General features: G+C 36.9%; 1 protein-coding gene across 4 annotated transcripts in view; it reads left to right on the forward strand.

Annotated features, from left to right (window-relative positions):
- The window catches only part of PRKD1 (protein kinase D1), a 372587-nt gene that overhangs the window by 300529 nt on the left and 54360 nt on the right, over nt 1-17698 (forward strand). For all 4 annotated transcript variants that reach the window (XM_050798342.1, XM_050798343.1, XM_050798345.1 and 1 more), the window contains 5 exons: nt 10684-10894; nt 11022-11099; nt 13454-13658; nt 15399-15522; nt 16997-17074. In XM_050798342.1, the coding sequence (XP_050654299.1) occupies nt 10684-10894; nt 11022-11099; nt 13454-13658; nt 15399-15522; nt 16997-17074 (696 nt within the window). The remainder of the gene's footprint in view (nt 1-10683; nt 10895-11021; nt 11100-13453; nt 13659-15398; nt 15523-16996; nt 17075-17698) is intronic.

Genomic DNA, 17698 nt, shown 5'->3' on the forward strand with positions numbered 1-17698 from the left:
AAATAAAAACTTCACCGGCAAACACAGAGACAAAAGGAAAGCCACAGGAAAAACCAGTTTTGCAAGAACTACTTGAGGGAATAAAGACCCCTCCTCCTTACAATCCAATTTGCCCCCCTTTACCAAGGCTAACTGCCTCTAAAAAATCAAGCTCAAAGAAATACACACCCCCAGTATCACCTGGGAAAAAACAATCAAAACTGCAAGAAATTAAAATAAAAGGCTCAAAAAATCAGGCAGGCCATCCCAAGTCTGGCCATGCCAGAGTCATACAAATAACTCTCAAGGAACAAAAGGACCGCCCCTGGGACCCAAATAAGGCAGCCCAACTACAGCAGCTGCAGAGATACCAAAAGATACTCCTGCAAAATTTAAGAAATGGCAAAAAAAAAAAAAAAAATCAATGTACAAAAAAATATCAAAGGTGCTTCAGGGTGCAGATAAAAGCCCCATCCAGGCCGGGCTCGGTGGCTCACACCTGTAATCCCAGCACTTTGGGAGGCCGAGGTGGGAGAATCATGAGGTCAGGAGATTGAGACCATCCTGGCTAACAGAGTGAAACCCCCATTTCTACTAAAAATACAAAAAATTAGCCAGGCATGGTGGTGGGCCCTGTAATCCCAGCTACTTGGGAGGCTGAGGCAGGAGAATGGTGTGAACCGGGAGGCAGAGCTTGCAGTAAGCCAAGATCGCGCCACTGCACTCTAGCCTGGGCGACAGAGCGAGACTGTATCTCAAAAAAAAAAAAAAAAAAAAAAAAAAAAAAGCCCCAGCCAGTTTTATAAAAGACTTTGTGAGGCCAGCACATGGTAAACACAGTGTCTATAAGGCAGGCCCAGGGAAAATGGTTAAATTTGCTCATGTCCCAGTTCAAACCTGGAAAAAGTAATCCCCAGATTCACATTTTAGTGAATGATTCTTGTCTTTCGATAATTTCAAGACTCTAATAAAAAGCTTTATAGTTATAGTTAAAAGATGTCTAGTTCTCCCTTGCCTCCTGCCTCTATTAATCAAAAGTATCCAGTCAACTGTAGAGGCAATGGTAACAAAGCATACTACTACTCAAATCATGGCCTTAACCAAGTACGTACCGGGACTTGCCTCAAAGAAAATATGTACCCACTCAAAAAAAGCCAAAAAGTTGTGGTGCTCTTTATTAAACATCATTTACACAGAGCACCAAAGGGGGGATTGAAGCAGAAAAGTTAAAGAATTGATTGTCCTTGTGAAATAGAAAAAATAATAAAAAGTTTAGCTGTAAGGCATTGGTGAACCCCCTTGAAGTAAAAGTTATAAAAGAATGTTAACGCCTTTCTGTAAAAACTGTAAGACATTAATTAACCTTATCTTGTTCCCACATATTTTGTAAGGTCTGTAAGTTTCTGTTTTTCTTCTTGCTTTGCAGCTGCAAGGTCAAAAAATAGATGAGCATAAGTTATAGGACATGTTTTTCCCAAGGTGTATAAGCTGAATCATAAGAATGTTACCTAATGATTAACTGCTTTTGTTCTTGCTTCTGTGAGCCTCATTCCTGCATCACGTAGTTCCTGCCATAAACTGCTTAAAAGGCCACTGCTTTCTTTGTCTGGTGCTCAGTCTTTCAGGACACATGTCCACTAAGCCAGTGTACACCTTAAATAAACTCTCCTGCACCCCTATTTGGTCTCTCTGGCCCCTTATTTCCTGCAACACTATAAAGTTATCCTTATGGGCCATTTTTGAAGGGAGAGGCTTTGCCTTTGTGGCCTAGGACTGTGTTTATGGCATACTTTCCCAGCTGTTCGATGTCTCCAAGGCAGCAGTAATCAATGCCACAGTCTCTTTTCAGACTATTTCATTCAGCTTTCCAGTGAGATCATAAACTCAGGTCAAGTCCCTGTCTCTTCAGGCAATGTCAAATACTATGGGAATACTTACCTCTAACATTGCTGTCCTTGGTTTTCCCACATAATCTGTTTACCCTCCATTTCACTTTCTGACACTTAAAGCCCCAAAGTAGAAGTTGACATGCAGTTATATTCTTCCTCACTGGAAATGTACATGTAATTTGCCACAATTTTTGAACAATTCTGGTGCTTTTCCTGCAATGGGTAGATCACTTAAGAAAATATCAAGGTTCCTTTACCTTTCATTTTGGTTTACTTGAGAAGAGTGAGGCAATATAAAAGTTAATGTAACTTCCACGATTACTTTAGCACTCAGCAAATCTAGATCCCCTTGTATTTTAGTAAGAGATCATATATATTATTACTTTGAAAGCTTTCACAAATTGCTGCAAATGTTAAGATATGGATTCTCCACGGTATAACACAGTATCTGTCACCGCTAAGCAGTGGGCACATATTTTTTTTACTTGCCCGGTAGCCACCCTTTTACTGTTATGAAAAGGTGTTGATTAGCTTTTATTTATTATTCTATATATTTAGGATATTTGACAGGTAGCTCAAGGGATAATCAGAATACCACCAAACAACCTGAAACTCAGCAAACAACCTACTCTCTACTGCCTGAATTATAGTGCCTGGAAACATGTTCATTCCTATATGAACTCCATTTCTCAAGGGGTTTCATATTTTTCTGTTGTCAAAGAACTCTGTGCTAGAAAATCCCCACTCCTGTGTGAGAGGTCATATATTCATGTAGGTGTTGTTACAGATGACTGTGTGGGGTTTTTCTTTCTGTTTTGTTTGTTTGTTTGTTTTTTGCTTCAGAAAGTAGCCTCAGACTGAGTGTTCACAGCGATGTTTTCCTGACAGCAGGTTAGGTCATCATCCCTAAGTGAGATGGACAGTTTTGAAGTACAAAAAAGAAATCTCTGGACAGTTTGCAGATTGATGGGACTGAATTGTCCTGAAATATTCTATCTATCTATCTATCTATCTATCTATCTATCTATCTATGTCTCTATCTATCTATCTATCTATCTATCTATCTATCTATCTATCTATCTAATTTTTGTGGGTACATAGTAAGTATATATATTTTTGGGTTATAGGAGATATTTTCATACAGGCATGTGGTGTTTAATAAACACATCGCAGTAAATGGGGTATCCATTCACTTCAACGATATGTCCTTTGTGTTACAGACAATCCATTCGTACTCTTCTAGTTATTTAAAAATGCACAGTTAAATTATTTTTAACTATAGTCACCTTGTTGTGATAGCAAATACTTGGTTTTATTCACTGTGCTATTTTTTTGCACCCATTAGCCATCCCTCCTTCCTCCCCACCCCACACACGAACAAAATTTTAATTACTAATAATACTCAACATAGTCATGGTATGTCAAGACTCACCTTGGGGTCCATGCAAATGTCTTTTCTTCAGGAAACCCCCATTCTGAATGACCCCCCGCCTCCACCATGAATATGGTTTATCTTTCCTTCAAACTTTCATATATATATATATGTGTGTGTGTGTATGTGTGTGTGTGTATATATATATATAAAAGCACTTATTCTTTGTGACACAGTATTCCAGAAATTGATGATACAATGATGAACAAAATAATAAAGATGCTGCCCTCCTGGAACCTATATTCTGTTGAAGGGAGGCAATAAAAATCCAGTAAACAAATAGGTAAATGCAGTTGCATGCCGCATTAATGACTTTGGAGGAGACAGGATGATGCGAGAGAGTAATAGAGTATGGAGTGGGGGTAAGCAATAAGTTAGGTGGTGTGGAGGCCTCTCAGAGAAGGGGTCATGGAAACTGAAATCTGAAGAATAAGGAGGAAACCATCTATGAAAAAGGGAAAGAGTAAATATAAAGGACAACAATAATAACAGTTATGCTGTGCCTAGGACTGTACTGGCTAGTAAACTAATTGGGCACAGAGCATGTTATTTCCTCATTTTTATAAGTCCTGAAGCCTCTGAATTGAACTTTCAGGTAAAATTTTCCCCAGGAAACACTTGCTAAATTCGATAGATCCATCTCGATGGCAATAGGAGAGAACTGTCTTAAGCTGTTACTCAGCACTGTTCTTTGAATGATAGTCCAAAATGCTAGATCTTGAAACTTCTGGGATAAAAGATTAACATTGGCTTGCGTCTATTTTTGCATAGTTATGCTAGTATCTTTTAAGCATAATAACACCTGAATAGGAAAGTAGGCAGCCAACTGAGTGATGTTTATGGAATAGCAGCCCTTTATTCCACTAGTTATCGTGTTCTGGAAAACATACATGACTCAGGTCCTATCATCTAAGCACAGACAAGCTGGTTAGAAATCTCTTCTGTAGGTCAAGGCTAAGGGGTTCATGATATTCTGCATTCCATTTTTGGCACATAAAACACACTACTATCTGATTGTTCTTGTTGTCTTATTGCCTCTTTTGTCGTCCTGATTGACTGAGAGGAAGAAAATATTTGCTGTTTTCTATATTAGCATAAAATCAAGGAATGTGAGAGCGGGGGAGGATCAAAGGAGAAAGGAATCATTGTTATCTGGAGCAAAACTACCTGAATTCATAGTTCTGCTACTTACAAGTGTGTGATCTTGGGAAAATGATTTAATCCCTCAGTAATTCAGTTTCTTTAGGTGTAACATGGAGGTATACATAAATGAAATTGATGTAAAGTGCTATAAAAATAGTTGTATAAAATGTATAAATAGTTGTATTTATAGTTTATTTATACATGAGGTATAAATAAATGAAATCTATGTAAAGTGCTATGAAAATAGTTGTATAAAATGTATAAATTATTGTATTTATAGTTTATTTATACATGAGGTATAAATGAAATCCATGTAAAGTGCTATGAAAATAGTTTGGCATATATGAAGGTCTCTGACTGAACTAGATAATGATAGAAAACACTTTTTATAACCTCAAAGATCTCCATTTGAACTAGATTTAGTCCCCAGATAAACTGACAGGCACAAAGTTTTTAAATTTCTTTTTTCAGTTGCTAACATCTGGATCAAGTTATTTTATAACACACCTACATTCCCTGCTTCTTTTGAAAAACTAAAAAATCCATCAACAATGGATTTACATATTCACAGGGCAGCTGTTAGAACTAATTGAGCTGTAGCCATCCCTTTTACAGTGACACTGTCCTCTCCAAATTATTATAGTCTCAACCATTCCCCATTGCATCCTTGATGCTGAGGACCACCCATTAATATGAACAGCCTATTAAGTGTTGGAGTTTGGTAGCAGAAGAGTTTTGCACAGATTTTCATGTTGAAGTCGGGGCGAGGAGCAGGCAGACAAGTACAGAACATTTGCAGTGGAAAACATTCCTTAGCCAGGTGTCCTCTCTTAAAACTGAAATCCTGTAAAGCAAGTATGTCAGTGTTACCGTTTATGTAACTTTAAATTGCAAAAATCTTTTAGTACAGCCTGTATATTAAATATTTCTATTGAAATGTCTCATGAACTAATCTTATGCATTTACTTCTTGAAAACATATATTTATCTCAGGTGAAACTTCTTACTGTTTGTCATGAACATTGTTCTTCCATAGGAGCTTATTATCAAACGATTCAGACAAATCCATAAAGAGATATTCGAGTGTATGCTAAAGTATTCTCTTTCTATTTCTCTTTAACTTAAAGGGAGGTTGTCTCCCAAACTCCAGACACAGTGAGTGGCTGTGAAATGAATTTTCATTAACACACAGAAATATTTTAATAATGCACACATTTTCATTTGAATCATTTTTTATTGTCAAGTGACTTTTATCTCAGAGAATTTTATGTTTGATTTTTTTACACAAGTGACAATAAACAAACCACAAGTAAAGGCAACTTTTCTTCTGTGTTTTCTAGCTTAACTCATGAAGAGAGTTCATTTTGAACTGCTAAGTGGAATATACCTTGTTGGGAAATTATTTCAGTCCTGTTAAATGTTTAAAGACGTGCTGGCAGTTGGAGTTTCCACAATGTAATCTAAGCAATCATTTCCTGGGAAGGTTCCAAACTTGCTGAGTCATTAATTTAGCACACTAGGTTAAAAAATTCAGTCTCTAGAAGAGCAGGATACATTGTCTCTCTGAGTAGGTGTTCAGTGCACAGAGTTCCAGCTTTAGCAGTAATTTAAAATGAAACACTTGATAAAAGAATGTTAAAGATGTTTTGTGAAACCACAAACTAAAAAAAAAATTGATCTCCGTAATTTTTTTTATTTAATCTCTATTCCTGGCTTTAAAATACAACTTTCATCATTATGTTCTCATATTATCTCCCATGCATGATGTGTTAACTCTTACACTTCTAACACAAAAAATACCTTTATATTTGTCATTATATATAATTTGTCAAATAAAATCATTTATATGCATCTATCTCAATACCATATTACAGTGATGTCAATTCTTACAAAAGTTCCACACCTGTAAGTTGATCCAAACTCCTCCAATTCATAGAACATATGGCTAATATAAAAATATAAAATTTTTTAAAATGCATTCTCTTATATGTGTTTCCCATAGTTATAGAAAACGAAATTTTAAATGTGCTCTTTAAGTTTTGAGCCATTTTTTTCTCTGAACATATTAATGAAGCAGAATAAAACAGACGTTCCAAAGCATTTCAACTTTCCCTCCTCTTCTCGCTAAAAAAAAATCATTCTGCAGATTTTTCAGGTTCACCAACTACATGGGGTCAAATTGGAATAGGAACTAAGAGTGAAAATTAATTTAAACACCATTTAGTTAACCTAATAAACCCAGTAAAACCTTCAGTAGTGTTGATGGGTAGGGAAGAATTTTCACTTTATTGTAGTTAGCTTTAAAGAAAGGTGTTATTTAAAACTCTAAAGTACTGTGCACATTGTAAGTAAATATAAAAGTAAGGCAAGAAAATGTAGTAAGTTAATGAAGAATTTGAATTTTATTTATGTATAATAAAGTTTTTATAACATATACACTTGGTATATGATGAAATCTCTTTACTTTGTATAATAATGCATTTCATGCAAAAATTTCCAGTTATTTCTGTCAACATTATGATTCAAATTACTATCTAGTTTCCTGTTGAAATTATCTTAAAATCCAAAGATCAATGAGATTTTTTTTAAAGTATCATTTCCCTTAAAACTATTAATTTCTGAATTTTTGCCTGCTCTGTAGCTTGATATATTAAACAAAAACATACTGTAGTTATGCTTTATGGTGTACATGCCTTCACATAAAACTTCACATAATAATTGGAATTTTATATTTTTGCTCAAAATAACAACTGGTTATTAATTATTAATGACAAAATGTGTCATTGATTCTGAAAATCTTTAAGTCTTAGTTTGTGATCACATCATTAGAAATACTTTCGCCAGCTGGGCGCAGTGGCTCATGCCTGTAATCCCAGCAGTTTGGGAGGCCGAGGCGGGAGGATCACCTGAGGTTGGGAGTTGGAGACCAGCCTGACCAACATGGAGAAACTGCGTCTCTACTAAAAATACAAAATTAGCTGGGCGTGGTGACACATGCCTATAATCCCAGCTACTCAGGAGGCTGAGGCAGGAGAATCATTTGAACCTGGGAGGCAGAGGCTGCAGTGAGCCAAGATTGCCCCATTGCACTCCAGCCTGGGCAACAAGAGCAAAACTCCATCTCAAAAAACAAAAATAAAAGAAGAAATATTTTTAAAGGGATGATGGCAGTATTACAGAAAGGGTGGTTCTTAAACATTTAGGTAAATATTGATAAATATATATTACAGGGTAATGGCCTTATTCCATAGCCAGTTGGTTTTTTTAATAATCTGTTATATATCAACAAAGTCCTTGTTTTACATTTTTGATTGAAGGAAGGATAAAAACCCTATAGGAAATCATCAGATAATGACCCAGTTTTTCTTTTTTGTTTTCGCACTTTAGATTTGCCTCGTGTTAGGGAAAGCACATGCAAATGTGTGTGTATACACTCCCAGAAACATAGAATTGAATAATGAAAATAGAACTTCAGACAGCTTCTCCATGCTCCCTTTCCCAAGGTGTTTGTTATCTAGTAAAATTAAATGACTCAAACAGTCTCCTTCCAGCAGTAAATGAATTTCTACAAGATAAGTTACTATGCATGCCCCCTGTGTCAAGATTTAAAGCTTTACTTTTTCATTTAGAAATATGGGCCATATTGAAAATGATTACTTATATTTGGGACTATAAGAAAAGGTAATGATAAGTCTAGTTGGATTGCTCTCTGATTTTGAAATTTAAAATGGTGTGAATGGTATGAGGGCACTGTTTATTAATGCTATTAAAATCTTAATTTCTGACACTATAAATTACATATTCTGTGCCAAGGACACATGTGGCTGGCTGTGTAAACCTGATTATTGCCCCAATATGTGTGTAGTATAGTCTCTGGGCTACAGAGTGACAGCTAATTTCTTTTGCCTAAACTTGGAATATTTTTAAATTTCTTACATGATCTTGCCTTGAAGGTAATAAATGAAACAACCTCTCAAAAATAATTCTAATTCTTATAGTTTATGGCAGCGTTTATGTTGGATGAAAAGAAAATATTCAGTTTACTAGATTCCCTCTTGCTTTTCTAATGAATTTGCACCATGGTATAGTAAATGTCAAACTGACTCTGTTAGCACAGCCTTCAATTAGGTATCTTAAATTAAGGAAAGTAACTGAACAGTGATTTGTTCAGCTTTTCATAGGATTTTCCAAATCTGATAACGTGTTAAATCTGCTAAGAAAGTGTGACATCAGGTTATCTTTTATTCTGAGTGTTAAAACTTTTCAACTATGGAAAAATATCATTTTCATTTTAGTCTATGCTTAAAACTGGCCCATTGGCTACAGTTACTAGAGGACACTAGAACAGGGACCTTACCCTGTGGATTTAATTATTCTTTAATTCCATTGAAGGTATTTATTCAATATATTCATGATTCTGGTTTGGCAAACCTTTGGCTATTTTTATAATCTCCCTAGACTTCTCTGCAAGAGTTGAACCTTTCCAGAATAATTATGCTTTACAGTTTTTCTTTATGGAGTTATACTTGTGAATGTAGCTGTAGGCCTAATATTCCTGTGTAGAACTTCATTTTAAGTTTACTGTAGCTGGTGAATCTGAAAATAATAGTTTTCACTTTTGGTAATAGTATTTAACCTTTTGGTGCAGATAGGGATTGAAAGGGATAGAAATTTTTTGTAAATGTGATTTATTGCTTGTCTTATCAGTAATCATTTAAAATTAGAAATTAACCGAGTGTGGTGATAAAACAAGGGCTCTGGAGGCAAACAAATGTAGGTTCACATTTTGGCTGCACTATTTACTAGCATTTGACCCAGAGGTATCTATTTAAACTTTATGAGCTTAGATGCCTCAACTGTAGATAATAAGGCCTATGTTTTAAGGCACCTAACACAGTTATTGCTATAGAGTAGGAACTTAATAACTGAGATATGTAAATGAGATATATAATTATAACAACGGTTCAAAAGCAATTCGGTTTATCTTATTCTGATGATTCTAAAATACATTTATTCTGATGGGATATATTTATTCTCAAATAGATCACAGGATATAAGAGGTACCATCAAATTATCCAAAAAATTGAAAACATGGTTAACTTTAGTTAATTTAATTTTTAAAAATCTATATACTGAACTGATTAAATAATTCCAAAATGACGGACAAGAGAGCACAGAGATATAATTATATCCAAAACATCCACTTTTATATTCCTTGTATAGTATATTAGTTCTGTTTTTGGTAATACAAATCTTTTGTTGTATGGCTGAGGAAAAATTTAAAATCATGTTTATTTTTTTTCTTTAGGCAAACCAAAGGAACTGTAAGCCTGCCTTCCTTCCCTCCTTCCCTCCCTCCCTCCTTACCTCACTCCCTCCTTTCCTTCCTTCCTTCCTTCATTCCTTCCTTCCTTCCTTCGTTCCTTCCTTCGTTCCTTCCTTCCTTCCCTCCTTCCTTCCTTCCTTCCTTCCTTTCTCTCTCTCTCTCTCTTTCTCTCTTTCTCTCTTTCTTTCCTTCCTTTCTTTCTTTCGAGTTTCACTCTTGTTGCCCAGGCTGGAGTGCAGTGGCACGATCTTGGCTCACTGCAACCTCCATCTCCCAGGTTCAAGCAATTCTCCTGCCTCAGCCTACTGAGTAGCTGGGATTACAGGCGTGCACCACCACACTCAGCTAATTTTTTTATTTTTAGTAGAGACAAGGTTTCACCATGTTAGTCAGGCTGGTCTTGAATTCCTGACCCCAAACGATCCTCCCGCCTTGGCCTCCCAAAGTGCTGGGATTACAGCATTTTTTCAATGAAGTACCATGTAGGGCAAACAGGAAGCATTTACTTTTCATTTTCTGTCCTTCTTAAATGCTTGCATTTTGTAACCATGTGCATGTAATACTGTAGAAAATGTCAACGGTATATGTGCACTGTTTATTTGCCTCCAACTTTGTATTTCTGTATTAGAACCACTTTTTTAAAGCAAAAACATATTTGAAAGACCTAGAAATCATGTTTAAATGTTCTGATCTCCAATTCTCTCTTTTTTTAAGATTATACAAGCAAGGTAACTCAAATAGAAATGGAGAAAGCAAGTAAATTATATTAATTAACAGAAATATAGTATTATTTCTTTCATATTATTAAACATCAAAGTACTAAATACAAGAGTAAACCGAGATCTTAAAATATATAAATATATAAATCAAATAGCCTCTTACATCTTACTTCCTTTATTGTTTTCCAAAATGTAGCAAAAATCACCATCAGAGTCATTTATTGGTCGAGAGAAGAGGTCAAATTCTCAATCATACATTGGACGACCAATTCAACTTGACAAGATTTTGATGTCTAAAGTTAAAGTGCCGCATACATTTGTCATCCACTCCTACACCCGGCCCACAGTATGCCAGTACTGCAAGAAGCTTCTGAAGGGGCTTTTCAGGCAGGGCTTGCAGTGCAAAGGTAAGGATGATTTTGTCACCTGTCGAACTTTGATCACCCTCATTCATCTGACATAAGTATTTTCTGGTTACCACTTCTCTTTCTGACAAATTCTCATTTTGTTTTGTTTGAAAATCACTGGGATTAGATTGCAGATTCAACTGCCATAAACGTTGTGCACCAAAAGTACCAAACAACTGCCTTGGCGAAGTGACTATTAATGGAGGTAGGTAAAAGATCAGCTGTCATGTCTGTGCTTCTTCCCTATTAGAGAGTGTGGTGATGATGATTTTAGTTGGGGTTTTTGGGTTTGGTTCTGGTTTTGGTTCAGATATTTCAGACACAGTCCAAAAGTGAATTATGGCCAGTGTTTGTTCTATTTTACTATAGAAAAGCATCCATGGAGTTTTGATAACAGTCAAAGACCCTTTCATGATCTTTACATGGTGAGCAGCTAGTATTGAAAACTTGGGTAGCCATACTTTATTTCACAGCTTTATTTTCTTATACTCTTATCCTAGTTTGCCCAGAAATGTGGATGTTGTTGGGCTGCCTACAAGTTGTAGCTCTCAGTCTCTTCCTCTGTCCTTCTCATTTCAGTCATCTTTAATAATAAAAGGAACTTTGTCAGCCAACAAAAAAATATATATATTTTCTATATTTGGCATTATTCTTTCAAGAAAATTCTAACTGTATAAATTAACTTTGAAGGACTGCTAAGAAAAATGCCATATCTAAACAAAGAGCTTACATTTTCTTCCTAGGTAGCATGCTAATGGATCACTACCAAAATATTTGACTTAGAATCCCAGGTTAGCTTTTTCTGCAGATAGTGGTCTTCTTTGTACCTTTAGTCTGCTACCAGTTTTCCAATTCCTCTGGAAAGAAAAATGGCTATAAAAGACCACAGATACTTTTAGTTGAGTATTTTTGTTACTAAGAAGCTGATGAATGATGAACTAAGAAGAATGAATGAGTATCCTTGCTCTAGAACTTTCTTCTCTAGAAGAAATATATACTGTACCGAAAAGAAGAAGAAGGAAGAGCTCTCCAGGAAAACATTGTCACACTTGTTTCTGGCTTGGAGATTCATGAATTAGCTGCCAAAATTGAAAGCTTGGCGATCGTCCCACTTTCTGTGGCATGTGGTGTTGACTTTGTTCAGGCTCGGGGAATGTCAGTGTGTACTGGATAACTATAACAAAGGGGAAGCAGAACAGTTTTTGATGTTGTTGATTACTTTGAAATGGTATTTTCTCATACATCCAGAAAAATCTGGTAAAATGTGAATTTTCCAAGCTTGGCAGGCTAGAGTCTCTCATTAATCTATGTTTTAATTTTAAAATGAGTACTTTGCATCAGTAAGTGATTATAATTTTTAACCATTACCATCAACTGCATAATGACAGGGTTCAATATTACTTCAAATATCAAATGTCGGCCGGGCGCGGTGGCTCACACCTGTAATCCCAGCACTTTGGGAGGCCGAGATGGGCGGATCACGAGGTCAGGAGATCGAGACCATCCTGGCTAACACGTTGAAACCCCGTCTCTACTAAAAAAAAATACAAAAAACTAGACAGGTGACATGGCGGGCGCCTGTAGTCCCAGCTACTCGGGAGGCGGAGGCAGGAGGATGGCGTAAACCCGGGAAGTGGAGCTTGCAGTGAGCTGAGATCCAGCCACTGCACTCCAGCCTGGGCGACAGAGCCAGAGTCGGTCTCAAAAAAAAAAAAAAAAAAAAAAAAAAAAAATCAAATGTCTTATTTAAAAGCTGTAACTATGTGACCAATTTAATATATTGGAATTCGTGATTTTCAAAGTTACTCCAATAGTAAGAATCAGTGGCTTGAGTCTTTTTTCATGTGAAAGTTTCTGTCATCCTCTTACATATGTTTTTTCCCACCAGGGCTGTGTTTCTAAAATATGAGCAGCTTCCCAGTCACTGGGGCCTGGTATCACTTTGCCTTCTAGCATTTTACCTCTATCCCAGCCTTGGCTTCCTTCCAAGGCTTTTCATGACTTTTCATGTTTTCAGGCTTAGAAGAACGGAAAACGAGCATCTACCTATAAAATTACATATTCAACCTCTCATAAATTAAGATGCTTATAAACTGAAATAAAAAAGGAAATTGAAAATCATGGATGGATCTGGAGGCCATTATCTTTAGCAAACTAACCTAGGAATAGAAAAGCAAATACCACATGTTCTCACTTATAAGTGGGAGCTAAATAATGAGAACACATGGTCACATAGTGGGGAATAACACACACTGGGGCCCTTCGAGGTTGGAGTGTGGGAGGAGGGAGGATCAGGAAAAATAAATAATGGGTACCAGGCTTAATACCTGGGTGATGAAATAATCTGTACAACAAACCCCTAAGACACAAGTTTACCTAGGTAATAAACCTGTACATGTACCCCTAAACTTAAAAGTTAAAAAAATAATAATAATAATCTCTTCACAGAACTGCCTTTTTGGGGCTTCCAGTTTATTTGTTTTAGGATCACCTGACTGTCTCTTAAGCCCTGATTCCAAGATTCCAGGCTTATCTTCATGGGTCAAAATAATTTTCTAGATTTGCTTAGCCCTGGGGCAGAGTCTGATGTGGTCATGGAAGAAGGGAGTGATGACAATGATAGTGAAAGGAACAGTAGGCTCATGGATGACATGGAAGAAGCAATGGTCCAAGATGCAGAGATGGCAATGACAGAATGCCAGAATGACAGTGGTGAGATGCAAGATCCAGACCCTGACCACGAGGATGCCAACAGAACCATCAGGTGAGAGCAGTACTGCCAGCCTCAGCAAATGGGGGAACCCCAAGCAGTATTTTCTCTTTAAACCTCTTTGATATTTTAATAGATTATAGTAGAAATGTGAAGTACATGTTTAATTTCTTATGAATGAGCTGTGTGCTGTAGGTGAGAGCCTTTGAAGTTAGGAGGTCTGGGTTCCCTGGGAGAAGTGTGGTTTCCATCCTTTCCTAGCATCACCTCATTCATTGACCCATTTTCTTTTGCATGTGAGAGATGCTCATGCTTGCCATCCACAAGTTTATTACTAAGTTAATATTAATTCGAAGCTCATTGTGTAGAAACAACAAAGATCAAGATCAAACTCAGCAGACATCATCTATTTTATTAGCTGGCCCCTGTTACAAATATCATAGTCTCTCTATACTTCACTGTTCTTGATATTATTTCAGAAGTATGTGCAATTTTATATCTGTTATCTAATTTTTGCTTTTGGTTACTGGATGATCCCCACGTTTTATATCAGGAGTCAGCACAATGTGGCCACCAGGACAGACTGGACTGATGCCCAATTTGTAGTAAAGTTTTATTGGAACATAGCCGTGCCCATTCATATTGTCTCTGGCTGCTTTTGCACTATATTGGTAAAGTTAGGTCTTTTGCAAAAACTAAAATATTTATTACCTGGCCCTTTACAGAAAATGTTTCCTAGTCTCTGATTTATATCATAAAGCCTATTGAAATTTTTGTGTCCATTTTACAAATGCCATGTTTATTGACAAACAGAAATTGTTCATGAGAGTAGAGCAATGAAATGATTTTTTTCCATTTAATGGCATAATGAACATTTTTAAAATAGTGGGAAATAATTGTCTTATGACCTGTCTTTTGAAGACATACACTTCTTTAGTGCCAAAGAGTTTGCATGGTGGGGGGTGGGGGAAGTGGGTGAAATAACATATATATTCATGTTGTGGGGAGGGGGACCAGGAGGGAGGGATGAAGAGAGGAAGAAACAGAGACTAGCAGATTCCAATTATTATGACATTATGCGAGAAACTAAAAATTCATGTTGAATAATGTAATCTCTAAATGATTGATAATGTACCTATAATAGGAAATAAATAAGCAAATAAGCTTTCATGTGTGAGTCTGAATAGTGTGGCCTCAGTAGACTAAGAAGTATTCTTCCTCAGGTTGACCTGAAAACTGAACACCATATAGTTCAACCCAAAAGATGAGGTGCTTATTACCCAGCCTTGGGTTTTTTTTTTTTAGACGGTGTCTTGCTCTGTCACCCAGGCTGGAGTGCAGTGGCGCAATCTCGGCTCACTGCAACCTCCACCTCCCAAGTTCAAGCAATTCTCTGCCTCAGCCTCTGGAGTAGCTGGGATTACAGGCGCCCGCCACCATGCCTGGCTGATGTTTTTGTACTTTTAGTAGAGACGGGGTTTCACCATCTTGGCCAGGCTGGTCTTGAACTCCTGACCTCGTGATCCACCCGTCTCAGCCTCCCAAAGTGCTGGGATTACAGATGTGAGCCACTGTGCCCGGCCGGGATTTTTTAAGGTGTACAAATGAAGTGCCTATCACTCTTCAGAGTAACCCACTTTCAGAACCATGGTGCCTGACAATACATTTTACTAAAATTGAGATGTGAATTTTTGTAAAGTTTCACTTGGATTAGCTAACATAAGGTTTTATGCATGAAAATACATAAAATGTACCTGAAAACATTTTTCTCCTACAATATTTTGACTTCTCAAGTCCATCAACAAGCAACAATATCCCACTCATGAGAGTAGTGCAGTCTGTCAAACACACGAAGAGGAAAAGCAGCACAGTCATGAAAGAAGGATGGATGGTCCACTACACCAGCAAGGACACGCTGGTAAGATCCACAGGGAACAATGTTCTCTTGCCTTGCTAGCTTTAATTAGAGGAGTTGCTAATGTCCTGTGAGGGCTGTGAGATGCCTTCATTACTCAGAGTAAACCTCAGCACAGGCATGACACAGGATTAGGTAAGGTGCATTACAGTCTCAGGGTGTCAGATGTAGTTGAGCAAGCAATGGAGTTAGGAAAAAATGTGGAAAGCAATTTCAGGCAAACAAATTCATTGACCTTGATTACCTGAGATGTCTACCTGCCATTTTATAGTACTTGTGGAAGCCACAGTATGTGCTTTCAGAACGTTCCACTGCAATTTAGAATTTTATAAGAAATACTGCATTCTAGGCAGCGAATAATACAGTGATAACTATCTTATACTTCCTAAGTCCTTAACTGAGTTTTCCCTGAAGAACCGACCCATTCAGGAACATTGGAAGCCTGTATCCTGAGTGTTCATGTCTCCAGATTTTCTTAATAGTTGATGAATGAAGTTGTGTGTGTACATAAGAGAGAACAACTTGATTCACGTTTCAAAGTTAAATTGACAATTGGCTGATTTATTTTACTGTATTGCTTTTCTCATCTCTTACCTAAAGGATCACTACAGATAAGCAGACACCTATAATGTAATTGATCTATCTATAATTTCGACCATCTCTGTTAGAGAGAGAAGACTTACCTGATATTATAGGGCTCAATTGAATACCGCCTAGTTCTTTTTAGACATGGTGTAATATATTTAATATATTTGACTGGCCTGAAATTGGTTGTGGAGAAGAAGAGCAGAATAGAGCTTTGGGGTCTTTTATAAGATAAAAATACACACACAACCTAAAATCCTGAAAAATATACCTACAGTGAAGAAGGACCTGATCACCAAATCATAGTGGTTAGATTTCTAGTGAGCTGGAGAGAAGGTAGAGTTGGTTGTTTGATGCATTCCCCTGACTTTAAGTTGATGTCATGGAGTCAAACTTACTGTCCAGCAAAATATTCTTTACTTCTACTCTAACATTCAGAATTTGCCCATTGCCAATGGAAGTGAGAATACCTGGTTCCATCAGCATGGCATTTCTTATGTCCTAAAATAATAATAATAAACATTGCATCTCCTAGTAAACCTTATTTTATTATAAACTATACATCTGCCTTTAGCCCTTCATGCAGTGAAATAAGCTTAAAAATGATGTTTTCTGTTTACTATGCACTTTCTAAATGCCAGGCTCTTATTGGGTGCTAATACTTCATCTTCTTTATTACTCACAACCCTGTAACATAAATCCAGATACTTATCAGACATGTGGCTAAATAGCCTCCAGAGCCTGAAATTGAGCATGAGTCTGCCTTTTCCAAAGCCCATGCACTTTCCACTCTCAAATCTTATGTCCCCATTGGGGAAATCTATTTGTTTTATCAATGGTGGATATTTTTGAAGTTTTTTAAAAAGGATCTTGGATCTAACTTGTGTTTCAGCGGAAACGGCACTATTGGAGATTGGATAGCAAATGTATTACCCTCTTTCAAAATGACACAGGAAGCAGGTACTACAAGGTAAGAGGGGGCTCTTTCTTTGGAGTTTCATACCTCTTACTGCTTTTTCTTGGGAATGTAGAGTGTAAGAAATAGGAAATACATCCAACAAACGTGACTATTTTTGTGCTTCCTCCAGGAGCTATTTTTTTTTTCTTTTCTACAGTCTACAAATTTCTTGGGATTCAGGTTGGGACCCCTTGATTCATCTGTGAATTTTACATTTCCCCAAGGAGTGCTTCTGGTACCATGGAATGATGGGAGAGGGAGGGAGGCAAAGATTAATGAATATTTTAGCAAAGATGTGTGATTTAACTAGAAAATTAATGGTCACAGCAGATAAGCTCAAAGTAAACTCCTGATATCCACTGCATCTAGCACACTGCCAGGAGGGAAGAAACATTGTATGATTTCTCCATGCTTGTCAGTATTCACAAAGAGCACTTTCCTCTAGAGAAAAAAATGGCAGCAATTTTTATTCTGTCCCTCTACATTAAGTAATACAGATATGGCATATTATATCACCCAGAAAAACACAACTCCAAAAAAAAAATCTTCATAGAGAAAAGGGTATGCCGGGCGCGGTGGCTCACACCTGTAATCCCAGCACTTTGGGAGGCTGAGGCGGGCAGATCACAAGGTCGG

Source organism: Macaca thibetana, chromosome 7 (genome assembly GCF_024542745.1).
Source record: "Macaca thibetana thibetana isolate TM-01 chromosome 7, ASM2454274v1, whole genome shotgun sequence".
Taxonomy (NCBI): domain Eukaryota; kingdom Metazoa; phylum Chordata; class Mammalia; order Primates; family Cercopithecidae; genus Macaca; species Macaca thibetana.